At 41.3% G+C, this 23,628-nt stretch overlaps 1 protein-coding gene and 3 non-coding genes across 4 annotated transcripts; all 4 read right to left on the minus strand.

The window, feature by feature from the left end:
* Positions 1-951: 951 nt before the first annotated feature.
* On the minus strand, positions 952-23,601 carry WDR43 (WD repeat domain 43). The gene is made up of 18 exons (XM_058835825.1): positions 23,323-23,601; positions 18,820-18,954; positions 16,311-16,432; positions 13,578-13,698; positions 12,307-12,446; positions 11,709-11,811; positions 10,572-10,636; positions 10,032-10,203; positions 9,434-9,520; positions 7,571-7,702; positions 6,980-7,117; positions 6,069-6,155; positions 4,817-4,848; positions 3,952-4,015; positions 2,957-3,070; positions 2,440-2,509; positions 1,756-1,811; positions 952-1,662 (listed from the first exon to the last, which is right to left on the minus strand). The coding sequence occupies exons 1-18, from the start codon at positions 23,515-23,517 to the stop codon at positions 1,543-1,545; spliced, it is 1,953 nt and encodes a 650-aa protein (XP_058691808.1). The 5' UTR covers positions 23,518-23,601; the 3' UTR covers positions 952-1,542.
* LOC131578367 (small nucleolar RNA SNORD53/SNORD92) lies at positions 8,590-8,668 on the minus strand. Its single transcript, XR_009277459.1, has one exon. It is a non-coding gene; the product is annotated as a small nucleolar RNA SNORD53/SNORD92 (small nucleolar RNA).
* LOC131578370 (small nucleolar RNA SNORD53/SNORD92) lies at positions 12,123-12,206 on the minus strand. The gene has a single exon (XR_009277461.1). It is a non-coding gene; the product is annotated as a small nucleolar RNA SNORD53/SNORD92 (small nucleolar RNA).
* On the minus strand, positions 15,839-15,916 carry LOC131578369 (small nucleolar RNA SNORD53/SNORD92). Its single transcript, XR_009277460.1, has one exon. It is a non-coding gene; the product is annotated as a small nucleolar RNA SNORD53/SNORD92 (small nucleolar RNA).
* Positions 23,602-23,628: the final 27 nt, after the last annotated feature.

Below are 23,628 nucleotides of genomic sequence, written 5' to 3' on the forward strand. Positions count from 1 at the left end.
CCAGGGCTTCTGCTTCCCAACCCAAAGCCTGCCTCCATGCAGTGACAGGATTGCCTTAAAAACTGACACATCAGTTCAGCCTCATTTGGTGGCTTGAGTACAGACAATGTACAAGTGTTGGCACTTATTTTCACAGCATCTCAGAACTGAAAACAAAGCCCAGCTTTATACAGCAGTAAGACTGATTTACTGTCAGTTAAAACCCTCTGAAGACTGTGAAAGCCTCCACTTGCTGCCCTTCTACCTCCAGCTCTTCAAACCCAAGAACACCTCTTCCAGCTTTGTCCATGACACGATTCCCTGCACTTCCAGGCAGTGCTGCAACCCCCAGTGCAAGCCAAGCTGCGGACAAATCAATGGAGACGACTAAAAGAGAGGCAGACAAGAAGTCTGTAACAACTGAGCTTTGCTCCTCCACTAGAAATCTGCTTTCTACAAGCAGCATCTTTAACCACCACCTGAAGCTACCTAAGGTCTCTCTCAACAAACACCACGGGACAGGCATTTGGTAAAAGAGATGTATATTTATTCACTTTACAAAGAGGGTGGTATTTAGTTGCAACAGCTCCATTTATAGACAAATATATTATTGTACATTATAGTGGTGAATGGCTCAAACCTTTACCTTGTTTTGCTCTTAAAAACGTGTTTGCACCACTTCAGCTTCCATTAGCTGAGCAAATAGCTGTCCTTGTTCTGCCACTGAGATTAAAAATCCATAAGAAAGGTATAACTCTGTGCTATGTATTCACAAGCATTCATCTTCTCCTTCCCGTGTCACTCCCCTCTCCCCACCCAATTCAACATGGTCTGTCCTCTGGGTTAGCATTAAATTTATATACAGCCTCCATTAAAACAAAATTAGGAGCCAGTGATAGTTCTAATGTCCTTTTAAAGCACAAGAAAAGTCATTGATTTGTACATATAAAAGTCTTGAGTTCAAATTTGTTAAAAAAAAAAAGAAAAATCCATTTTTAAGTCAAGTCGGCATTTACATATTGCCAAAGTATGGCTAAGCCAAATGAAGGGGGGGGGAAGAAAAGAATTTCAGGACAGAATTTAAATATTACAAAAATATTTTTTTCTTTTTTCTGTTTCCTTTTTTAAAAAACAAAAATCAGAAGGATGCCCACTTGCTATTGCTAACTGAAGCATGGAAAGAAGGTATAGACCAGATGTCTTTGATCCTTGAATATTTGAAACAAATTCAATATAAAGCTGAACCAAGTTTCCCACACAAACAGCGGTGGCAGATTTATTTCACTTGAGATACAAATGCATGTCCACATGACAGGCATAATCTGACCAGGAGGTGGAGGAAATGTTTCTCTAAGTAAGCGCAGGGAAGGAGGGCGAGAGAAGGCTGGCACGGTTAAACATTCTGGATTCAGAAATGCAGTGCCCCACAGGCGCCTCTGCACACAGGCTGTGCAATATTCTGCACTCCTGATATGCAAATACAGCACCTTTCAGCAACAGGATCCAGAATCAAAGAGCTTGGTGGCCCACTTGTTCAAACCACTAAATTACTCTTTCGTGCTGTTATTCTTCTTCACTTTCATTTTCTGGTTCCAAATCAGAATCACCATTAATTTCCTTTTCAACAGTCATGTCTTGTTCATCAGATTGCTCCTCTTTTTCTTCATCTTCATCCCAGTTTTCCTGGGGGAAAAAGAAAACAGATATGTTTGAACCTTTGTTAGTCACACCATTTCTGCTACAAGCAAATGGGAGATCTGGTCCAACTCCACTTACGTCAGAGTCTTTATCTGCAATCATCTCATCATCTGAGCCTTCCTCCTCTGAGGACTCTGTAAAGAGAAAACAATCTTTCAGTCTGGGGAACAGGCTTTAAAATATTGTTGTGCAAACAAAGTCCAGTCCCACGTGCTGCCAAATCTTCAAGCTGTGCTATTTCCATACCAAAACTGATTCTACCTTGAGATGAGATAACCAACATCAGTTAAGACCAGGTCACTTCCACTACCAATACACAGGGTGAAGATGCAGCAGGAAAAAAGCCAAACTGGAAGTATGCACTCACACACATGGACACCCCCTACACTGATGTCCTGCTGACTCAAACATTGCAGTGCCTTCACTGTATCTACCTTAGCACAAGGGCAGGTAACAGTAGAAATTTTAGGTTGCCAGGTAAGTTAAAGCAGCACACCAAACTTCCAATTTGCTGATTTCTTCATTTGTGCAGCAAGGCTGGGAGGGAATTAAAGGAGATAAAAGGAAGGCAAGGAAAGAGTAATTAACTACAAGATGTCTACATCATTCGCCACTGATTTTCCTGCCATGGACATTTCACAAAACCCCTCTATCTGCAGAGTGTATGATGGTAGATAAGCACAGGAGCATGATGAACAGCCATCAAGTGTAGGCTCTCATGTGAATTCAAGAGCTCAGCTACACTTAGCATACAACACTTACCATCCTCATAGACCAGCTTTGCAGTCTGATTAACCTCGGGTACATCCTGAACTGTTTGTGATGCTGCAACCTGAATGGAATTTGCAGATTAGCCTTAGATTAAATCAAATATTTCAACCTTGAAAGACAACAAAACTCCTAACAATGTAAATTAAATCTACATTAAGGGTAGTACACACTAATTCACTTACAGTGCTGGTTTAACAGCCAGAAAAGTACAAATGGCAAGGTAAAATCAGAGAGGCATCTGTTCCAAAATGGCCCAGTGCCTCCTATTTATTCCTCTTTAAAACTCTGTGGGTGAGCAGACATATCCAGCAGGACAAAACAGTCCCAGTGAGCAGCTCAGGGACTGACAAGACAGTCAATTAATGGCCTGCTCTGAGCGTTATCATTGTCCCTGAACAGCAGCTGCATTAAAGTGCCCAGGACAGATCACATCAGATGCAATCCCAAGAGGAAGCAAAGTCTGCAAACAGTATCCCCGCACATCCCATGTTATGTAGTTGAAGCTCACCTGGGTGACAAGAATGAAGAGTCTTCCATGCAGACGGGAAAGCTTTTGCAAAGTTTTTACTCTGCTCTCCATCAACTGGTACAGCATTCCCAGCTGAGGAATAAGGTCTGGCAACTTAGGAGAAGAGACAAATGAAAGAAAAATGAAGCTGTTAACAAACACGTCCCAAATGTTTTTGGTTTTTTAAATTACTTTTGTTTTGTTTGGAGCAAGCAATGCTTGCTTACATTATCCTAGGCAGAAGGGAGTGCTGAGGGTTCACAGGAACCACCTGCAGCCTGATCAATTAACGCTTAGCCATGCTTAGAAGTATCATCTACTTTTAAAGCATGGCAGTTCTTAGACTCCTTTTCCTTTCCAGTCTCTGCCACATGCAGGGATGGAGCACCTGTGTAAGTGGGAACTGAACATACACCGGTGTCCGAATGCAGCCTCAGCAAGTGTGCAAGTTCTGCTGCTCAGCAATCCTGTAACAAATGGCAGAAAGGAAAGACACTGCCCAAACATATTTTCCTTAACCCACCAAGAGTGCTGTATCCATCACTTTTAAGGCAAGGTTAGACTTCAATCCAGAAGCTACAGCATTCCTTCTTATCCTGCCAACTTTGGCACAGCCCTTTCCCTATAAATCTGGCCATGCCCAAGACAGCCTCAATATGAGCATTACAGGAACAAAGAAAGCAGTTCTGTAAGATCTAATGACACAGGCTAGATTACTCTTGGCAGTAATTTTGTTCCCTCTCACAGGTGTGACATAACTTATCTTGGTTTGACTTTGGGATGGCTATAATTATGTCAGGAATGACTGAGGCCAACAATTTGTCAGCAATGTGCAGTAGGTTCAGCTGAAGTGGTGTAAGCATAGCTCTCTATACATTGATTTGAGCACTGCCATATGCAGAGAGCAGGAAACAGATTCCTGAAGAAAATACATTTATTTAAGCATTTAAATGTACTTTTACTTAAGTGCATTGGCATGAATGAAAAATACTTACTGTGGAAAGGTAGGATGCATGTAGGGTAAAAACAGACTTAAGCCATCGAACCATTAGTGAGGCACTAGAAAAGAGAAATAAATTATATCCAAGAGGTACTGGCTGACAGACACACATTTTACATTCTAGATGCTAAATAGTTCTATATAAAGCGATCTTTTTTAATTAGAGGGCAAGGTAAACGCTCTCTATAGATGGAAATGTAAAGTTTGGCTACCTATATGAAGTATGCAAGTTATTCATTAGGAAAGGAACAGACATTTCAGTAAGGGACTAAACCAGGCAAGCTCAGGGTATGCTTCTGAAATTTTTTATGGATGGTCTCAATGAATAAAAGATCAAAGCATGCTACTTTCTTCCCTACTTACAAAGAGGGAATTTATATTTAGAAAAAATAAAGTCAAACCCAAACCAATCTAACCCCCACAACTCAGCACAGCCCATGTCAACAAAGCTGTCCTTATAGCAACCATAAGATGGAGGAGGGGAAGCTGGTTCTGTTATTAGACATTAAGAGATGTCTAAATACATTTGATAATTAAACAAGCTCTGCACCTGAGAGTTATTTTATTTATTGATCAGATCCATAATGTAAACATCTGGGGCCTTCAGTTACATTCAGAGTTACACACTCATTTTAGGTATCCTTTTCCCTTTTTAATTTCACATTAGCCACCCTGACAAAGCACTGTTTTAAGTGTTTTAAGTTCCTCTTTCCACTCTCAATGAGATGAGTTACTACCTCCAGATTCTGTAGTTTAATTGCAGTTAGAATGGAAATCTATCACATACATGGGAGGAGGGACCATAACATACACATGTGAACAGTTTTTGGTGATTGAACTGTAGTTGAATTGTCTCTTACCTGTATGGGTTGCCCTGCAATCTCTTTGTAAGCTGAAAGAAAAACAAAAAAACAAAAAAAACAAACCAGCAATAAGTAACAAACACAATGAGTTTAACCCCAACATGAGATCATCTGATAGCCCCAATACTGGGGGGCAGAAAGTTCTTCAGGCATTTGAGGTTTTCTAGGCTCAGCCACTGCCAGGTTCCAGAAAATTACAATGCTGGCTCTACCACCCTCTACACAGGCTGGTAACTTGCAGAACCTGGGTTTCAGTATTACAAGAAAGCTGGAACTCTTAACATGCAAAATATCCACTGAAGCTTAAATGTGGCAGGAATAAGTGGGAGGAAACCTCTATCATGTCCATTTATCTGCTTAGTAGAGCAGTTGTTACAGGGTGGACAAGTTGGGGAAATAAGTGAAGAAAGCATCAGGTAAAGGCCACTTCACACAACAAGCCTGGAAGAAGACACAAAGGTCTGACCATCCACTAGGATTATAGAGCTAAACACTTGCACTTAGATTCCCCAACAAAGGTCCCAGAGAAGAAACACAGCATCTCATTAACATAAGCCTAAGGAGGTGCTGTAAGACCAAACTTTGAGCACCAGGCCATCTGCATAATTCAATTAAAATCAGGTAATTAAAATTCAATAAAAAAATTTGATTGCATTTGTGGTCAGCACATTAAAATACAGAAGAAATGGAACCATTCACTTATGTAATAGAATATCATTCACATAACAAGAGCTACAAACCATTGTTTGGTTTAAAAAAGTAATGTCCAGTCAAGGCTAATCATTAAAGTATTTCTGTCTAAATAGAGTTATATTTAATATCACTGCATAAGCTGTTCAGAAGCCAAATCCCTTTTAAAATTACTACTTGGTGAGGTTTGAAGTTTAAATACAGCAAATGGACTTACTGATGCTTCAAATTATCATCCATGTTAGTAGCTGAAAAGAAGATGTAATGGTGATTGTTTGCCTTGGACTAAACAAGCTTTTTCCTCATCTCTTCCCTTTCTTTTCCCACACAATCATTTAAGATAGTAATACATAATCTAATGCTCTTCATAGCTTTGACAGTGACACTTGGTCCTTTGGCTAAGCTTCAGCCAGAAAGATAAAAATGTATCTGGGATAAATTAAGAAACATTTCAGTCCTCTTATGGCACCAAACCCATTTCAAACATATCCTGGATTTTAGTAGCTAGCAGGCAAATCACACATGGCTTGTATGACAGTACAAGCACCGGCTCTCTTACCTCATGGAGCAGTGGAATGACAGCATGTATAGGCATTCTGGCTACTGTGTTCTTAACTATATTTTCTTTCCTTGTGTTAAGCACTTTCTGTTAGAACGAAAAAAAAAAAACGATCAGAGAATAATTCAGCTTTAACAGGTGTATGAGCAATCAGCAAAATCAGAAATTCCTGCCTGTAAATCTCTTCCTACTCCACTACCTTTGTGCGCTGAGGATGACAAGCAAAAGATTTGCAAAGAAAATTTTCTAAGTCAGGTACAATTAACAAAGACAAGACAGATAAACTCATCTAAAACAATCTAGTATTGCCTCTAGCCCACCTGCCCCATGTTACAAATGATGCATTACAGGCACATGAAAATCTCCCTTGATATTTTCTGTTTGACTTCCATAAAGAAATGCCTTTCACCAGTTATTTGTGACAAGAAATTTCTAGTCAGGATCAAATTCTTAACAGTTCCCTACCCAAGCACTATTATGTCCTCCCAGTCCAAATGCAAAGATAAGCTTTTCAAATGAAACTTGTCATCAATCCATTTTTCAAACAGTACCTGCTTGAAAAATGTACCCTCAGGAGACTAAGCACAGATTATGCTCCAGTCTAAGCTAAAGGGAACATAGCTGCATTGGTAGCATCACTTGTAAAACATCTGAACTGTGACACAACAAATTTACCATAAACAAAATGCCTCAAAGTTTAGGGACTGACTCAGAAAGCAAGGCAGGTAACAACAGAAAAGTAACACCACTACTGTAATTCAGAATAGCACTGCCTTGAGCAGCAAATCAGCTAAAAGCAGCTGGGAGAAAGAACAGGTTCTGAACTGTTAAGCCTTCCCGGCTTTCAGGAAGGCTTCACACCAGCCCCAGTGAGCAGATCCAACAGCACACACTGAGCTTGTAAGACTTACATTTAAGATTTCAGCATCATTGCTTTCCAAGCCCTGAACCAGCAGCACGGCAAAGCTGTCTGTTTGGGGAAGGCCACCTGGAGTTTTGACTTTGCTCACATCAATATCCAATGCCCCAAGGCGCTCCTCAATACTCTCCTGCAGAGGGGAAATAAGGGCAGTGCTACGTCAGTGTCATTTTCTCACAAATATCAGCTGAAAGCAAAGTACCCAACTTTGAGCATTCCTGGTAATTCCTGCTAATACACAGATTTGGTATATTCTTTTAAGTGCACTGACAGAAGATAGCGTGAGAAAACAAAAGCAGATGAAGTTTTGGCTGAAAAGCACTAATCCATCTTGGCATAGGCAGCAACAAGCGTGTGACAAAGTTGTGCAACAGCCTGGCAAAACCACAGGCAAGGCACAGAGGGCTTGAATGAAGGAAATGTTTTGAGCAGGGGGAAGTCTCTTTCATACAGAACCATGATATCATTAACCTTTCTTCCACAGCAAACAAAGCAAATTCAAGTTCACTTAAACAAGGTATAGCAAGGACTTATAATTCTAGTTTCTCCATTCTCACTGAGTTTGAAAGAAGGAGCCCATTACCTCTGTCTCTCCTGGTTTCCTCTTGTTTTTCTTTTTCTCCTTTCCCGAGGCTGGAGTTTTGACAGCTGTACTATGTCCTGGAATGCCAGGCACTAGAACTTTGGTGTCTGAGTTCACAACAGGTGTCTTTACCTAGTACACAAAGAAAACCACATTTACATGAATCGCTAGTATCTTGAGATTTCTTTCAATTTAAAATATAATTTATTCTGAGACTCTCACCAGCCTGACACAGCCCACTTTCTTGACATAATTAGGCAAATCAGACAAATATTTAAGAGAATGAGTAACCTCAAGAAACAAACAGCTAATTTGCACAATTAACTAAAGCAGTGGTCTCTCTGGAATCACCTGTGAACCACTTTTCTTACAAGCTTTTGCCTTAACATTCACAGAACTGTTTGTATTCATCAACAAATATTTGGATGTTTGCTGGCAATAGATACCACCTGTGCTAACCGTCAGCTCTATAAACCACACTTGCAGATTAATTCAGCATCCACTGGAAGGCAATAACTGACCAAGAAAAGCAGCACAATGTAACAGCAAAAGGTAGTCACTATTCCCTCCAATCCCAACTCTTCTTCTAGGGATTGTTCAGACACAGAACTCAGTTGTCTGAATTAGGCTGTGACCACAGTGACAGAGACACCTTAGTTTATACTGAACAAACTAAGGTATCATCTTCAATGAACACAAAGAAGGTGGAATTTTGTATTTAACAACCAAATGCTCCCCTGGCTCACAGAGAATGTAGAGCAGTATGCCAGTTCCAGAGTATCAAAAACACATTTTTTGCTACTTCCAGAACACTGCTTTAAACCATAGCACTTTCTATCCAGGCCCATTTTTTTAAGTACCTCTGAAGTTATAAAAGTATAATCTACTACACTGAGCAAAGCAACTTCCAATTTCCAAAAAGCTGATTTTCTGCATCAAGAATTTTATAATAGAACACCAGTGGTGATAAAATACTATCCCCTTTGCTCACCACATCTCTGACCTCCTCCACACACGGCATGCTCAGACAGCCAAGAGAAATGCGTCTTCACTGGAATTCAGCAAAAAGCGAAACCAAGATGGGTATCATCACTGCATGCCACAGAGGCCCTGCACCTGTCCCTGCAGTTCAGCCCTGCTACCCACCAGCTCTAGGACTGGGGAATCAGCATAAAACCCTGCCTGGCTGATAGAGCACCGGATCCAGTCGATAACTAAAGGGTCAGGAAAACAGCACTGTCTGCTCACTTCACTGATGCTCCAAGCATTTTGTATCTTCAAGACCTTGAATATGCACAACGATTAAGAACTTGACATCCTGTCTCTAAACACCCAGGGGATCCTGCATGAGAGGACACCGTGCCAAGTGGCCTCAGTGGACACTGCTGCCATGCAAGTGCCAAGCTCACATTCCCAGGTCCCTGTGAGCAGGAACACATGAAAAAAGAGCAAAAAGAACTTGCCCCTCAAGGTTCCACTACATTTTATTTAGACTCTAATACACAGTCACACCACATTCACTTCAAACTATCAGGGTCAAAATGGTTGTACAAACCAACAGACTGTAAGGGAAGGGCTGATCTTATACAGAAAAACCCCACCAATGAGTCCTGTCTCTGAAGCAGACCTGCTGAGTTACGAGAGGGCTACTGTGTGCTCTCACACATGCCAGCACACAAAGCAGCCATGAAGAACTCTACCCACAACTGCTGGAGTGCTATGGACATCTATAGCTACCTCTGCAGCTCTGAGCAGGTCCATCCAAAAATCCAATCTCATTTTAAGAGACCAGTGAATGTTACCTACTTCATTTCTGAAGTAAAACAAGAGAAGCAACAAAATCACATTTCATACAGAGCTCACCTTTGTCAGAGCAGCATCTGTTTTAAGTGACAACACTTTCTGGATGTCCCGTACCAAACATATGTGGGATTCACTGGTGTTCAAAGACTAGGACAAGAACAAAACCAGTTAATATATTTGACATTCACACTATGACACACTATATTTCACACTATGATTCATTATGTTACTGAAAGATGAGAATGAATTCAAATGGTATAAATTAGATTTTAGGTTTTTTCACTCTAGAATAGCAGCTCCTTTGCATATCTGCCTTTTGTTACGTCTGTACTCTCCGAGGACATTTACACAGGTAAACTGGAATTGTATTAAAACCAGTTTCAATGGCCTAATTCAGCAACAGCTGAAATGGCAAGAAACAGCCAGCAATGACGTCAACCTGTACTCCAACTGAAAAAATGGAATACAAATTGCCTTTCCAAACAACTCTGGGGCAACAGTCACAGCTCCCAAAACAAGGGCAAGGAATATGTTTTGTATTGTTATATCATTTCAAAACAGTAAAAATAAAAATAATTAACCTAAAAATTTCTTCAACTGAAAGCAGCATGCAGTCCATATTACAGAATCCAAACCCTCTCTGTTAAGTTTTACATACCACTTTCTCTATGATGGGCTGTAAGGTGTTTCCATACACCAGCAGCAGAGACTGTTTGTCTGTGCAAAATGCAGCTGCTAGAATAGGGACAGGTTTTGGTGTGGAGTCTCCATCATTCCCAGGTGTTGCTATCTGAATAGTACAGTTTGATGTTAAGGGTTTTTTGCAATAACTGGAAAAAAAAATTAAAAAATTCCAAGATGTTTAGCTTGAACACTTCAATATCTTGCACATCTAAGCATCTTTCATTAGCAGGTCCTCAGCAAACTCAGCCATTTTGCACCTTTTATGGATGGCTAAGATGAGGCACAGACAGACAAAACCTGGGTTAAAGCCACACGTGATACCAAAGTGCAACACAGTCCCCAACAAGTGAGTTCTTCAAAAATGTGTCCAGTAACCCAAGACAAAGAAGCAGCTGGAACCTTGTTCATGAGAATATACAAGAGCTAAAAGGCAACAGCATAACAAAACTGAGCTTTGCCTTGCAGTAACCCCAGACCTTTCCCAAAGACACCCTCAAGATGAATCCTAACTTACCCATTCAAGATATGTTCAAATAAATGCAACTGCCCATCTCTGCACACAACTGCTAACTTCACAGGCTGCAAGAAGGCACAGTAAGAGAGTTTCATTAGATCAAAGAAAAACCCTCCTGGAAGTTCAGGACATTAAGAGACAGTTGTATGGCTACAATTTGAATTTTTTCAGAATTTAAGAACATTACACTAAATCTGAAAGGAAGATCAAAGATGTAATCACTCAGGAACATGCAGTACAAGTGTTAGAAGATTAATATGCTAACTCTCAACTATACTGTGTCACTAGTAATATATCCTGAGTTAAACTATTTGCACAGTAGCAGACCCATGTCTGGAGGCATCGCTCTGAAAAGGTGCTGATGCTGTGAATATGCATGAGGAAACAAACTGAGATGACTGCTCTGAAAAACTAAATGACGGGGTACATTACAGAATACTCTCCAATACATGCAGGAAGAGGGAACTGGAAATATTAAAAAAATATAGCATGAAATACTGCTCTGAGAAATGGAATTTAAAGGCAGCAGGAGAAAAATGTTTTAAATAATTATGGGAACAGTTTGTGAACATGTTTCACATTCACACATTTTTCACAAGGCAACTACCTCGAAAGACTTGTGCTTGCTAAAATTGAGAGACTTGGCAAATGTACACTGCTACTTTAACTCATTGAAGGCTACTTACTTCCAAATGAAGTTACACTGCCAAAAACACTTGAAATCAGAAAAAAACCAGGACCATACCCAAAACAGATTTTTAGAATTAGAATTAAGAATTAGAATTAGAATTTAGATTTTTGTGTTTCTCTTTGCTGCCAAGTTCTAACAACCATTTTGATTACTAACTTCCTCTAAAAAGGAAGCAACTGACATTTCCACCATCACGAACAAAATTTCTGAAAAAACCCACTGAGCTTGCACTTAGTAGCTTTGAAAAGGAGCATTTCAAACTACCAGCTTTATAAATGCACCTGTAAATATATACAACCTTACACCCATGATTTGGGATTTGGATCTCATCTCTGCATAACAGAACCCAAATGCAAACCAAGCCTCTTTCTTTACACCCTTAAAAGGAAACTGATGTGTTAAGTGAAAATTGTTGAACATATTTGTTTACAAACTATTGCTCCTACCTCTTCTTTGACTTCTGATACAGTCAGGTCAACAAAAGTTGGTTCATCTGTTACTGTGAAAAACATCACAGCATTCTTTTCTTTCCTATCTGATCTGATCTGCCTGGAAGACACAAAAAGTACAAATTATTTACCACAGTACGACAAGCATCCCCTGCACCAGACAAGCATTATAAAGCCTATAATTCACTAGTAAATGTGGTGGTATCTACCATATCCAAAAGCACCACACTGACATTTTAGTCAGAAATTTCAGCTTAGAAAATGTTTTGACTTCCAAGAGCAAAGTGCAACTCCCAAGTGCAACTGAGAAAGAAAACTTTGAATAAACCGTAGAAGTAGTGCAAGGAACAAGGAAGTTTATTACACACTATGTTCTGGCACACACTAGTGATACAAATGGCAACTGGAAGCATGCTCAGACACAGCCAAGGAAAATCTCGTCTTCACTCAACAATCAGTGAGTCGAAACCACCATTAAAGAGATCATCACTGCATTTTTCCAGAGTGCCCCTTCTGCTTTACCTTGTCTAATCACAATCACTTGATGAGTCTATGCACAAACTGATCAGTCACAAATTATGCAAAGCTTACATACCACACACTCAATAATCGGTCGTGTATAGCTCCAGACAAGAAATAAAGTCCTGTAATTCCATCAAAGGGTTTACTTTCATTCATAGGTTTCACTGTGGTAAACATTAATGATGACACTGATGTAGCATGGCCTGTGAAATGCTAAGAGAAGAAACAAGATCTTTCCATGATTGTCATAAGCAGTCATATGGCAAAAATCAAAACATTAGTTAACAAAGATCATTAGGAAGATTCAAGCGTTACTAAGTCAACAAGGACAGCTCAGTGTCTTTTAACTAGTGATCACTTTCCTTGCATTTCTGCACATCAAGGAGGTTTTTTCTAACCTGCCAGATACTTAGCAACATTTAAAACTTAAATGGGGAATCAAAGGCAAATTCAGAGGCTAAATCACATCCACCTGTACTGCGCTTACTGTCACAAAGCACTCCCCTCTGCCCCCGCAATTTTACACCTCAACCTTTCCAATGGAACTAGATCATTCTCAACTTTACCAATGGACACGTTTGCTGACACTGAATCTGGGCAACACACCACCCCCAAGCCCCCCGCCCAAAACTGGTTCTTCCATCTACTTCAGCACATAGTGGTTTTGGTCTCTATAGAATGCAGACATACATGGTAGCTGCCATGTGCCAGCAAGCCCGCAGTAACAGCACATGTGTACACACTCACCTGACAGGAGATTCAGAGACTATCCCTGTCCTGTCTGCTAGCAGGCAAGAGAACACGGCAGCATTCACGGATCAGCTAAAGCATGGCCATTTGCTCAATGTCTGAGCCCTGCTCAGGGAACAATAAGGAGTTGCTCCTATGCCTTCCAACTGTTTCAACAGCAAAACTGATAATGCCATCAGTTACATGAAGTTTAGAAAGGAAACTCGAAGGCTTTGTGGAGGGACTCATATTAAAACCCATGCCAGCAGTAACTGATACGGTGGTGAACTGAGTTCTCCTGACAGAAGGGTATCAGACAGGGACCCAATTAAAAAGAACAGCATCCATCTTTCTCCTACAGCCTTGAGAAAGGATGCTGGCAGCATGCTCAGAAACAAAAATTTAATGTCCTCATTCAATTCTCAGCAAATGGAAACCACAGTTTAGGGTACCATCACAGCAAAAAACGTCCAGCAATCCCAAAACTGCTAATTGTATCCTCACTCACAGTGAAATGTTTTAGATGTCTGATCAGGAAACACTAGATAGGTAGTGTCACCAATCAAGAAGGGTATTTTTTTTCATCTAGTTTAACAGAGGTACAGTATTACTTACTCTGTAGACTTCTTTGGTCTCCAAGTCCCACAGTTTTATAGTTCTACCGGCTGACAGCAGCATTTTTCCATCTGGACTGATGCATAGACAGGTGACACTGCTATTGTCGCCTTTCCACTTACTAGAATTTGGATGGAAAGTTTTTGTACAAAAGGAGAAAGATGGAGAAATAGAAAAAACAGTATTCATCAGGATAATCTCAAAACCACCGTGATGGAAAATTTAAGGCAAAATTTAAAAACCAGTGATTTAAGTAGTCAAGAGGTCTAAACTATTCTGCTTCTGGACTTTGCCTTCAAATTAGTTTACAAGAAAACCACAACTCAAAAATATGAAGCTATTCAATAGTGAACTGTTGACTTATTTTTAAATATTTGCTTATTCTGAATTCCTCTCAAAGTTTTCTACTTCTGAAAATAGGGCAAGAAGAGCCATACTATTTTCAAGACTTCTCTATTTACCAAGCCATTCAAAAAGGCCTTCTCAACACTAAAATTCTGAGTTTCAAAGCCAATTCAGCTACTGGCCCTCCTCCCAAGTCTGTGAATGTCACTGACAATCATAAGCTTCACCTTAACGGTCTACAGTTCAAAGCAGTACTTGAAAATAAAAAAAAAAAAAAAGAAATGCTGTCATGAAAAGCCTGAATGTGCTTTATTGATACTTATGTGGTTCTTACAGGACAAAATTGCAAGGAAAGCACTAACACAAATCCTTTACAGAGAGGAAGTACCCTGCAACACACCACAGTTTGACTGTAAACAGCCTCTCTGGAAATACTTCCAAATAACTCTGACATGCCCAAGCAATACCTCTTCTATTTTCTAAAACAAGGATCATTTTTGATAGAAGCTGAACATTTTACAGCCCTCAAACCTGAAAAACAACATTGCACTTTACAGAGAGTATGACAAGATCTTGTATTCTTGTCCAAAGACAAGGTCATGACTAAGAATTTAAACCACTTATTAACGTAAAAAAGGTTCTGAGCACATCCAGCATAGAATTACAAATAGCAAATCGTGTTTAACCAACCTGATTGCCTTAATGAGATTGCCTTGGTTGATGAGGAGAGACACATTTGACTTCAGCAATGCTTCTGACAAGGTCTGTCATAGTATCCTTGCAGCCAAATTAGAGCTATATAGTCTGAATGGATGGTCTCTAGGGAGAGTAAAATCTGGCTGCACTGCTGAGTTCAAACAGTTGTGATCACTGGTATGAAGTCCAGCTGATGGCCACTGGCCAGTCACTGGTCACTGGTGTAACTCCCTCTAAGGACATCCCAATACTATTTAATATCCTCCATAACTGCCCTAGTCTTCATTAATAATCTCAAAACAGGAAAGAATGCACACATAACAACTTCACACTCAATCTCAAATTAGGGAGAGCAGTTGATATCCTGGAGGACAGGGCTGCTGTTCAGGGGCATCTCAGCAGGCCTGAGAAGAAACAGGCTGTCAGAATCTCAAAGCTGAAGAGGAAAATGTAAAATCCTGCAGGTGAGATGAAAAAACTCTGGTACAGGTTGGGGACAAATAACTAGAAAGTAGCTTTGCAGAAAAGGGACTTGCAGTCCTCAGAGTAAAGCTTAGCACAAGCAAGCAGGGAATCCTTGCGACAATGAGGTGAGCTGTCTATGATCTGCATTACCCAAAGTGCTGTCAGCAGGTCAAGGAATGGGACTCCTGGGCTCTGTGCAACTCTTGAAACTCCACCCAAGCACTGCATTCAGTGGGACGGGACAACAGTCACTAACATGGTGGAGTAAATCCAGTGGAGGGCCATGAAGGCACCTTCAGGACCAGAGCACATAATGGAAGAGGGAAAGGTGAGGGAACTGGGTGTGTTCAGCTCTAACAGAGAAGGCTAGAGGGAGATTTAGCACCTTCTGCTACTTTACACAGGGTCTCAACATAACACAGCCAAAGGAGGCATCTCTTTCCTAGGGGCACCAAAGAGGCTACTGATGATGGGCTGCCTGCAGTGCCCATGCCAACCTTAATAAAACCAAGAGTGCAACAGTGGGAAATGTCACAGAAAAAGGAACAACGTCAAGAGAAGAATCAATCAGCCATCATACAGTAGGCTTTTACTGAAGAAAGGTAATGAAGATTGTTAACAGAAAACTTGGTTTCTTCTTTAAAGTTTAAAAATAATTTGACTTTATTGCAAAAGAAAATAAATGCCTACAGCAGATGTTTTGGTACTCTGCACTGAGCTCAATTTTGCTCAGTGGTACTTTTAACAGTAGCAGCCTGCTCAGACAGCCAAGTGGAAGTGTCCCCACTGCCCATCAGCGGCAAGCGAAACCAAGTGGGTTATCATCACAGCAAGGCCTTTTGAGAAAAACTGAGTGCAAACAGCAGGGTTTACTGGAATGAGATCATCCAGTATCTGCTCAAGGACTTTTTTCTACAATTTAGATTTTTCAGAATTTAATGGGTCTTTTAGTATTTCAGTCTCCCTAGAAGATGGTATGGAGGGATCCAAACCCCTCACAGATCAATTTCATGTAGCCTTTCCAGTACACAGAGGAAGATACCCAACTATGACAATCATGCTTTCATCCCTTAAAACCACTTTCGACCTCAGAAAAATAACAGCCAACAGTCACTTTGTGGGCATGAAGCCTGGAAAGCAGAATGCAGCATTTCCAAAACCTGCAAGAAAGAAAATACACAAAAGCAAGTGTAAAAAAAAGCAAGCGAAAAGCAGCACTACACTCACCACTTTACTTTGCAGGTCTGTGTGCTCCATTCCACGATGTGTTTATCATCTGAACAGCTATACAAGCAGGAGTTGTCTTGATGCCATCTCACACAGTTTACTCTACTGTCGTGACCACCATCCTACAAAAGGTAACAGAGGGTCAACTCACTGGAGTAGTCTTGACGACTGAGTCTTCCCCACACCAACAATGTGAACAAGGTGCTCTTTCAAGAACTAAATTCCAATCACTGGCACCTTGAAGAGTGTGTGTGGTTTTAAAGAACATATATGACAGCTATATAAATTAAAGGTGTTTCATATTTTGGTACATACACAAGTATTTTGGCTTGGCTGATACAGCCTGGAGAAGAGGAGACGTTGTCTACAGCTTCCTCACACAGGGAAGCAGAGGGACAGGCACTGATTTCTCCTGTGGACAGTGATAGAACCAAAGGGAATGGCAAGAATTAGGAAGAAGTGCTGGGAGAGAGAGAGTTAGGGTGGATATTGTGAAAATAATATCCACAGGGCACAACCTCCCCAAGGAAGCAGTCACAGCCCCAAGCCTGCCAGAGTTCAAGAAGCATTTGGACCATGCTCTCAGGCACATGGTGTGATTCCTGGGACTGTCCTGTGCCATGTAGAAGCCTAGAAGATAGTTTAACATGTATGTCTCAAACACTGATAGCTAGACAGCCATGGAACCAACCAAGTTGGTAAGGACAGTATGTGAGAAAGAACAGGATGTAGCTGGAGGAGGGGACATGTGAAGGTAGGACACCACTTCCCTGGTCCACCCTTGTTCTGCCTCCAGGTGATCAGCACAGCACAAGTGCAGAAAAGACTCAAGAAGTGGGAATGTACTGTTGACAAAAGGTACCCCCCAGAAGGGGGGGATCAAGACCACCCAAGATCTCCCCCACAAAGCCCTCCAGTCCATTTCCAGAAAGGTCTAGAACAAACTGCACACGGTAACTTTGCCCCAGGTGTCTATAAAAAGGTGCTCCCACAAAGCTTGAGTGATGGATGCCCCAAGACACTGGACACCCCATCAGTTTGTTTGATGCTGGAGCCAGGACTGGTGACTCTTCTTTCTTCACTCCTTTCTTTCTCTCTCTTTCACCCTACCCCTTCTTCAAAATCCACTGCTATGCATTTATATTAGAAGACACCAATTTCCATGCCAAGCGTACAATTTACTGATAAAATTTTGTAGATTTTATGGAGCCTGTGCCTTTTGTCATTCCTTTTTGACCACAAGCATCTACACACCTGCATGCTTCCTTCAGTTTCAGGGTGGGATGCCACCAGAGAGGAGCTGGGCTGTGATGATCCCTTCCAACTGAGGATATTGATATTCTATGTTTCGACGATTTTTCTAGCACTTCAAAATTAGGGAAAAAATTGTCTTGCCTGCTATTTTTATACACACAGCCCAACAAGGTGAGCTGTATGAAATCTGCTCAAAGCAGAATAGCCACAGGTGTCTTGCTGAAGTCACCGAAGTGCCTCCTTCCTTAAGGGCACTCAGAGGTGAGTAGTCTCCCCTTTGTATCAGCATTCAGGAGCACACTATTATCAGACTACAAGTCCCTTTACGCAGTATCACTTCTCTTAACAACCAAAATCTCTGCAACTCTAAATATAACCTTAAATTATTTATGAAAATATTTAATGGAGCCTATTTCACTATTTGGACTGTAACAACCTGCTCAGATTACTCCCAAAGGTACTGCTGCAAATGAGCTTTAAGCAAGACAAACTACATTGTAATAAGATATTCTGTTCAGTAAAAATAGCGTAAAATATGCATTATTTTAACAGGAATAATCTTTTAATTCAACCTTTATGTAAAAAAAACCAAAGTGTTCATAAAACCTACTGTCTTCTGTGGAAAAAGACTATTTTAAAACAAACAATTAGACTTTTCAAGCATAGTTTTACCACACAATAGAGTTGATATTTGTTAGTTACTGTCACTTGCATGCATCATAATTCTCGGAAATTACTGCTTTCTCTAAATTCATGTGTTTATCACCCTACCAATAACTTTGAGTTTAGAAGCAAAAGAACACCCAGGTATCTCAAAAGTATTGCACAGCTATTCATATGGATTTATTTTGCTTGTTATGCAACCCACAACCAAAACAGAGGTGCTTGGGAGCTTGGAAAGGCAAAATTAAAGACACTGTATCATTCAAAAAAGATCATGTGCTGAGAGCTCAAGAGCTTCCACAAGGGAGGTAAATTTACAGCAGAGTCCATCAGTGTGACAGCTGTCCAAGCTTTGATGAGTTCTCTGCCCTTCCCTCCCACAATGCCATGCAGGAACTGAGGGTATGACAGTCCAATCAAGGATTTAACTGTCCAATGAGGATTTTCATCATTACTGTTATTTTTAATGGAAAGTAGCAAATCCATGGATGGTATGAGAATTTCGCACTAACTTAGAAACCAAGGTTTTTCGGCCTAAACTGACTGAAACCGTCAGTGTCTGGTAGTATGTGATGAAGAGTGCATTACTTACTAGCTTGCTCTGTAATTCTCCTTTTACTGTGCTGTACAACAAAATGCTACCAACTGCTGTACCAATAGCCAAGATATCTAACTGCTTGTCCACTTCTCCAACTTCAGACTTCCGTTTTTTCCTCTGGGGGCCATCCTGGAAAACCAAAAGAGAGAAATCATGAAATTAATCAGTCTGACTGGCTAATCTCAGTGTTAAAGCAGAGGGAAGAAAAACCTTAAGAGAAGTTTGAGACCCAGACAGCCAGCACAAACACCGCTAAGACACAAAATGAACACTGAAGTGTACCTAGGAACTTATCTTGTACCTCCGTGTACAGGGTAACAAACTTGCTATGAGTCACTTGGAAACACCTGGTGGAGGCCAGTTTGCTACCATCCCAATCAAATGCATGTGGAAAAAAAACCACATTTAAATTTTTCACAAGTTTCCTGCCCCAGAGGCAGAAGATAAACATGGTTAGAATACTTCATCCACAAAATGGAAACACTTGATTGATCAGTTTATTTTTTCTCAAAAGGTAATCAAAAGAGTCTTGCAAATCTGAAGCATTCATAATGCTTCTTAACAAAGTACTACCCCATTCCACAGAGGGAAGTGACTGGGATTCAAAGGGAAGGGCTCTGCCCAAGTCCTGCTGTCTGCACCAGAGGTCCTCATATGATCAGATAATTCATAAGTCTTCACTCTCTTGCTCTGCAAGTGCCATCAGCCACCTCAAGGAGGGATTTCCCTTTGTCTCCCTTAAAACTTGAGAATGCAGACCACTAGGAAGGGGAGAAGGAATAAAACTGGTTCTTAAACACATGAAACTAAAATAAAGAGGGCAGAAGAAGTCATCATATTCATTGTCACTGGGTTAATCACTAATTGCACACACACAAAAAAAAGCAAAAATAAAAAAACTGTTCAAGGATGTGAAGAAAAAATCACTAATGCCACTGAATGGTTTTTAAATTGGACCTTGGTAAGTCTCCTTACATTTGTTACATCATAAACATGATGTAAAAAGCATTCTCTCCAATTTAAAAATTACACACATCTTAATGCTTCCTCTATACAATAGATCTATTTGCACTGACAAGCACCCTGAGGAAGCCCAAGGAGACAAAATGTGAGAAACCAACTCTGTTCAAGTTCCATGTAGTGTAGCTGATCTGCTTTACAACAGACATGACACAGTGAACACAAATAATTTCTACTCAGGTCCAGGAATATGACAATCAGGATGTGGCAGTTTTCACCATGACTAAAAGTTTGACAGTGAAGGACAAATACTTTGTCTCTTTGAAGCAGGATTTTCTGTTGCTCTGTATTTAACAGAGCTAGCATCTTCTGCAAAGAATAGTGTTTTAGTTTAGGCTAAGAAATACAAAATTGCTGTAAAGCTAACTTTTACATCAAAAGCAGACTCTTGAGAAAAGATTACAATTAGGGCTTTTTGCAAGTAGGCAAAAAAGTAGGCTTTATCTTTCCTGGGAAATAAAAGTATTTATAAAATATTAAAAAAAACAGATGCTGATAAACTACTGGCAATTAACTGAGAATTAACTGAATGTATTTTTATTAATTTAGTATTATATTTTAATAATTAAGAAATTAAGTGAAACTGCTGTCTGACATGCAAAGACAAAGGCCACAGAATGGAAATGCAAGTACAACTCGTGTTTTCTGGTACTTTATGATGTCTTTAAACAGTTTTACTAGCTACCCCACACACCCCTGCTGCAAAGCAAAACCAAACTTAAAAACATACTTTATTCTCTTCCCCTGAATAAATCTTTCAACTAAATTTTTTTCATCCTACATTTCAGTTTGCTATGGCAAATTTCCTTGGGAAAAAAGGCACAACAGAATTCTCACAAATACAGTTATTTCCAAGGTCAAGAGAAAGCAAGGGGCAGTAAAAGTTTCTCCAGATTTGTTTCAACGTGCACTTCTTTACTGCCCACCCCTTATCAGCAATATGAGTGGAACATTTTGTCAGAAAGTTCTGCCTCAAGAAATGCCAGTGGCAAATTCAGACACCTGTTAATGTTTGAGATTATTTGAAAAAAACTCTAAGAACTTAAAAAAAATAACAAAACTAACTTCCATATCCTACATTAGATTAGTACCCAGAGAGAATAACAACTGCACTTAATATCCATTTGGAATTCACTTGTGGATCGGGGTCTTAAATAGAAGATCACTCTGTTGTCATGGGCAGGACAGGCTAAGTATCAGATTCCTTGTAATTTGATTTATTTTGCAGATTTATGGAAACTCAAGCTTATTTAGAAATTCTTCAACTTTGCCTGAAGAAGCACAACACTTTAATTAGTAGAGATGGTTAAAAGACGCCATTTAAAAAGGAACTGTGCATACATTTTCACATAATGTTCTTCCTTGACTTGATAAGCCACTGAGACTTTCTAAACAGAAATCTGCTGCTCACATATGAAAAAAAGCACTTAGAACACTGAAATGGGGAGAAACTTAAAGGTCTTCACAGTCGGCAGTGACAGTGCAGTTGCAGCTTGTTAGGAAGAAAGTGGAAGAAGGTGTTTTGAATGTTGGAGGTCCACCCTTGCACAAGGCACCTCGTGGAGCAGGAGGTGATGAATACTTCACTGGAAACACGTGGGCAGGGAGCATCCCAGTAAAGCCACCCCTGCACCAGCAATTCCAGAGTCTGCAGTTCAAAATGTGATTTTTAATATTCCCCTGTAACACGTGGCCTCCATTAACATGGCACCAGTCCAAAACATACTAAGTTTAAGTGCAATTTGGCCAAACACCATTTATAGCTACCTACCAGCAGAGTTCTACCCTGAACACCAGATACCAGAACTGCCTAGAGAGATGTCAACTCTCCAGGAACAAAAAGACTAAGTAACGCCAGAAAAAACACATTTAATGAAGTATTTTAGGCATAACCATCCCAATTTTAGTTCTACAACTCAGTCTATAAAGGCCTTATGGGACAATTATTGCAAGAAACAGTATGTTTCACAGCTCCATTTTAAAACGGACTAGCTTTCAAGTAGGGGACAGGATTCAAACTACTGGAATAACTAGAAAGCACTGAGGCAGCTATGGTTATTTTCATATAACCTCAAACCAGGTTAAATTCAAAGACCTGTGGGGCTTAGGAGTGTGTCTTTAAAAAAGGTTATATTAAAAAAACTTTAAAAGCCCTTCACAAACCTCCTGTGCTTCACTTACAGTACCACAGCAGCACAGTGCATCTACTGTCTAGTTTAATTTTATTTCACACAGGACAGCTCAAGCCCATTTCCATATGGCAGTTTCAGTGAATTTAAGAGCATAGAACCTATACAGCTTTGCAACTCATGAACGGATCCTTTTTACTTCAAAGTTACATGACAAAGGAACATGTTCAGTCCATCTAAAACTGACTCTTTCTACTTCATTCTTTGCATGTCCTGCGAGTTTTCAAAGTTCAGGGACTACGCTGTTCAACTGAGCAAAACAATGTTGGCCTCCTTCAGGTTGATAATCTGTGCTTTAAGCATTTTGAAACAGCCTTAACAGCAGTTCAAATACACTGAATTGCTGATATACCAAGACACCCTTTAAAAAGCACCCCTTACTTCTTATGATAAAGGGGATGGATTTCACATATATTATTCAGGTTTTGCACTCCTTTTTCTCAGGAAATGGTATGTTCCAGCTAAAGAATTACTTCAGCATAAAGAGGACCGAAAGGTACCCCAGTATATATTCTAGATATTTTCAGGTTTGGTGTTCACCTGAGCTGATGTTAACTAAAACTTGATCAAGGTGGAGAACATCCAAGAGCTCCTGGTGAATGCTGTGAGTAGCACTACTGAACACCTTGCAAGATTCCTGGACTCAGGAAGATGAATCACAGTGTAGCAGCTTGCATGGGAGTACTTCCAAGGGTAAGGAAGTGTGGAGAGGTACTACCTTTATCGGAAGGTGAACTAAGTGGGTGCCCAGCAGCTGACCTGCTCTGCAGCATCACCTTTTCAATTACGGCAAGACGTGCCATCAAGTAACATACCTCGCTCCTTCAAGGAAGGCTTCTTCCACGCAGATAATGAGAGACAAATGGTTTTTAACAGTCAGTGCTTCTGCCGAATTTTTGTTTTAAAAAAACACAATACAAAGCCTCCAGAGCCTCCTCCCCCACCGACACGTGAAATTTACCTTCAGCAGCGCAATCCTGGGAGGGGGAGCGGCTCCCCCCGCGCCCCCCCATCCCGAGGCGCGACACACGTGGACATACCCCAAACCCCGGGGCCACAGGGAGACGGGACGAGACGGTGCCCGAACCCCGCGGAGCCCACGGGACCCTCACCCCGCTCGCCGCGTCCCCGCTCCCCGGCCCGCCCGGCCACATGGCGCCGGGAGGGCGGGGTGAAGCCGAGCGGGCCGCGGCCACGCGTCAGGACCGCTCGGGTCGCCGCCATCCCCATCCCCATCCCACCCCTCACGCGCGTCCTCCCGCCGTCCCCGCTCCCTCCCCTCACGCACCTTGCTGGGGGGCTGCCGCGCCCCCGCCGGGGCCCAGGCCAGGCATGTGCAGGCGGCGCTGAGGTGGGCGGAGGGCACGTACTCGTGCTGCAGGCGGCTGCCGGCCGTGTCCCACACGCGCAGCCGCCCATCGGGCCCGCACGAAGCGAACAAGCGGCACCCGCGGGGGGAGAAGGCGCACGGAGGGGCCGCCATGGCGCGCGCTCCCCTCGGCTCTGCCCGGCCCGCCCCGCGCGGCGCATGCACCGCCCGCGTGCTCGCCACGCGCGCCTGCGCCGCCCGCCCCAATGACGCTGTGTGGCGTCA

Source organism: Poecile atricapillus, chromosome 3 (assembly GCF_030490865.1).
Source record: "Poecile atricapillus isolate bPoeAtr1 chromosome 3, bPoeAtr1.hap1, whole genome shotgun sequence".
Classification (NCBI taxonomy): Eukaryota; Metazoa; Chordata; class Aves; order Passeriformes; family Paridae; genus Poecile; species Poecile atricapillus.

Excerpts from the sequence above, each read along its gene's own strand:
- WDR43 (XM_058835825.1), bottom strand. The coding sequence starts at position 23,517 with ATGGCGGCCCCTCCGTGCGCCTTCTCCCCCCGCGGGTGCCGCTTGTTC. Across the intron at positions 12,447-13,577 it reads AGACCAAAGAAGTCTACAGA|CATTTCACAGGCCATGCTAC; the intron begins GTAAGTAATACT and ends TTCTTCTCTTAG. Across the intron at positions 9,521-10,031 it reads AGCCCATCATAGAGAAAGTG|TCTTTGAACACCAGTGAATC; the intron begins GTATGTAAAACT and ends TTCTTGTCCTAG.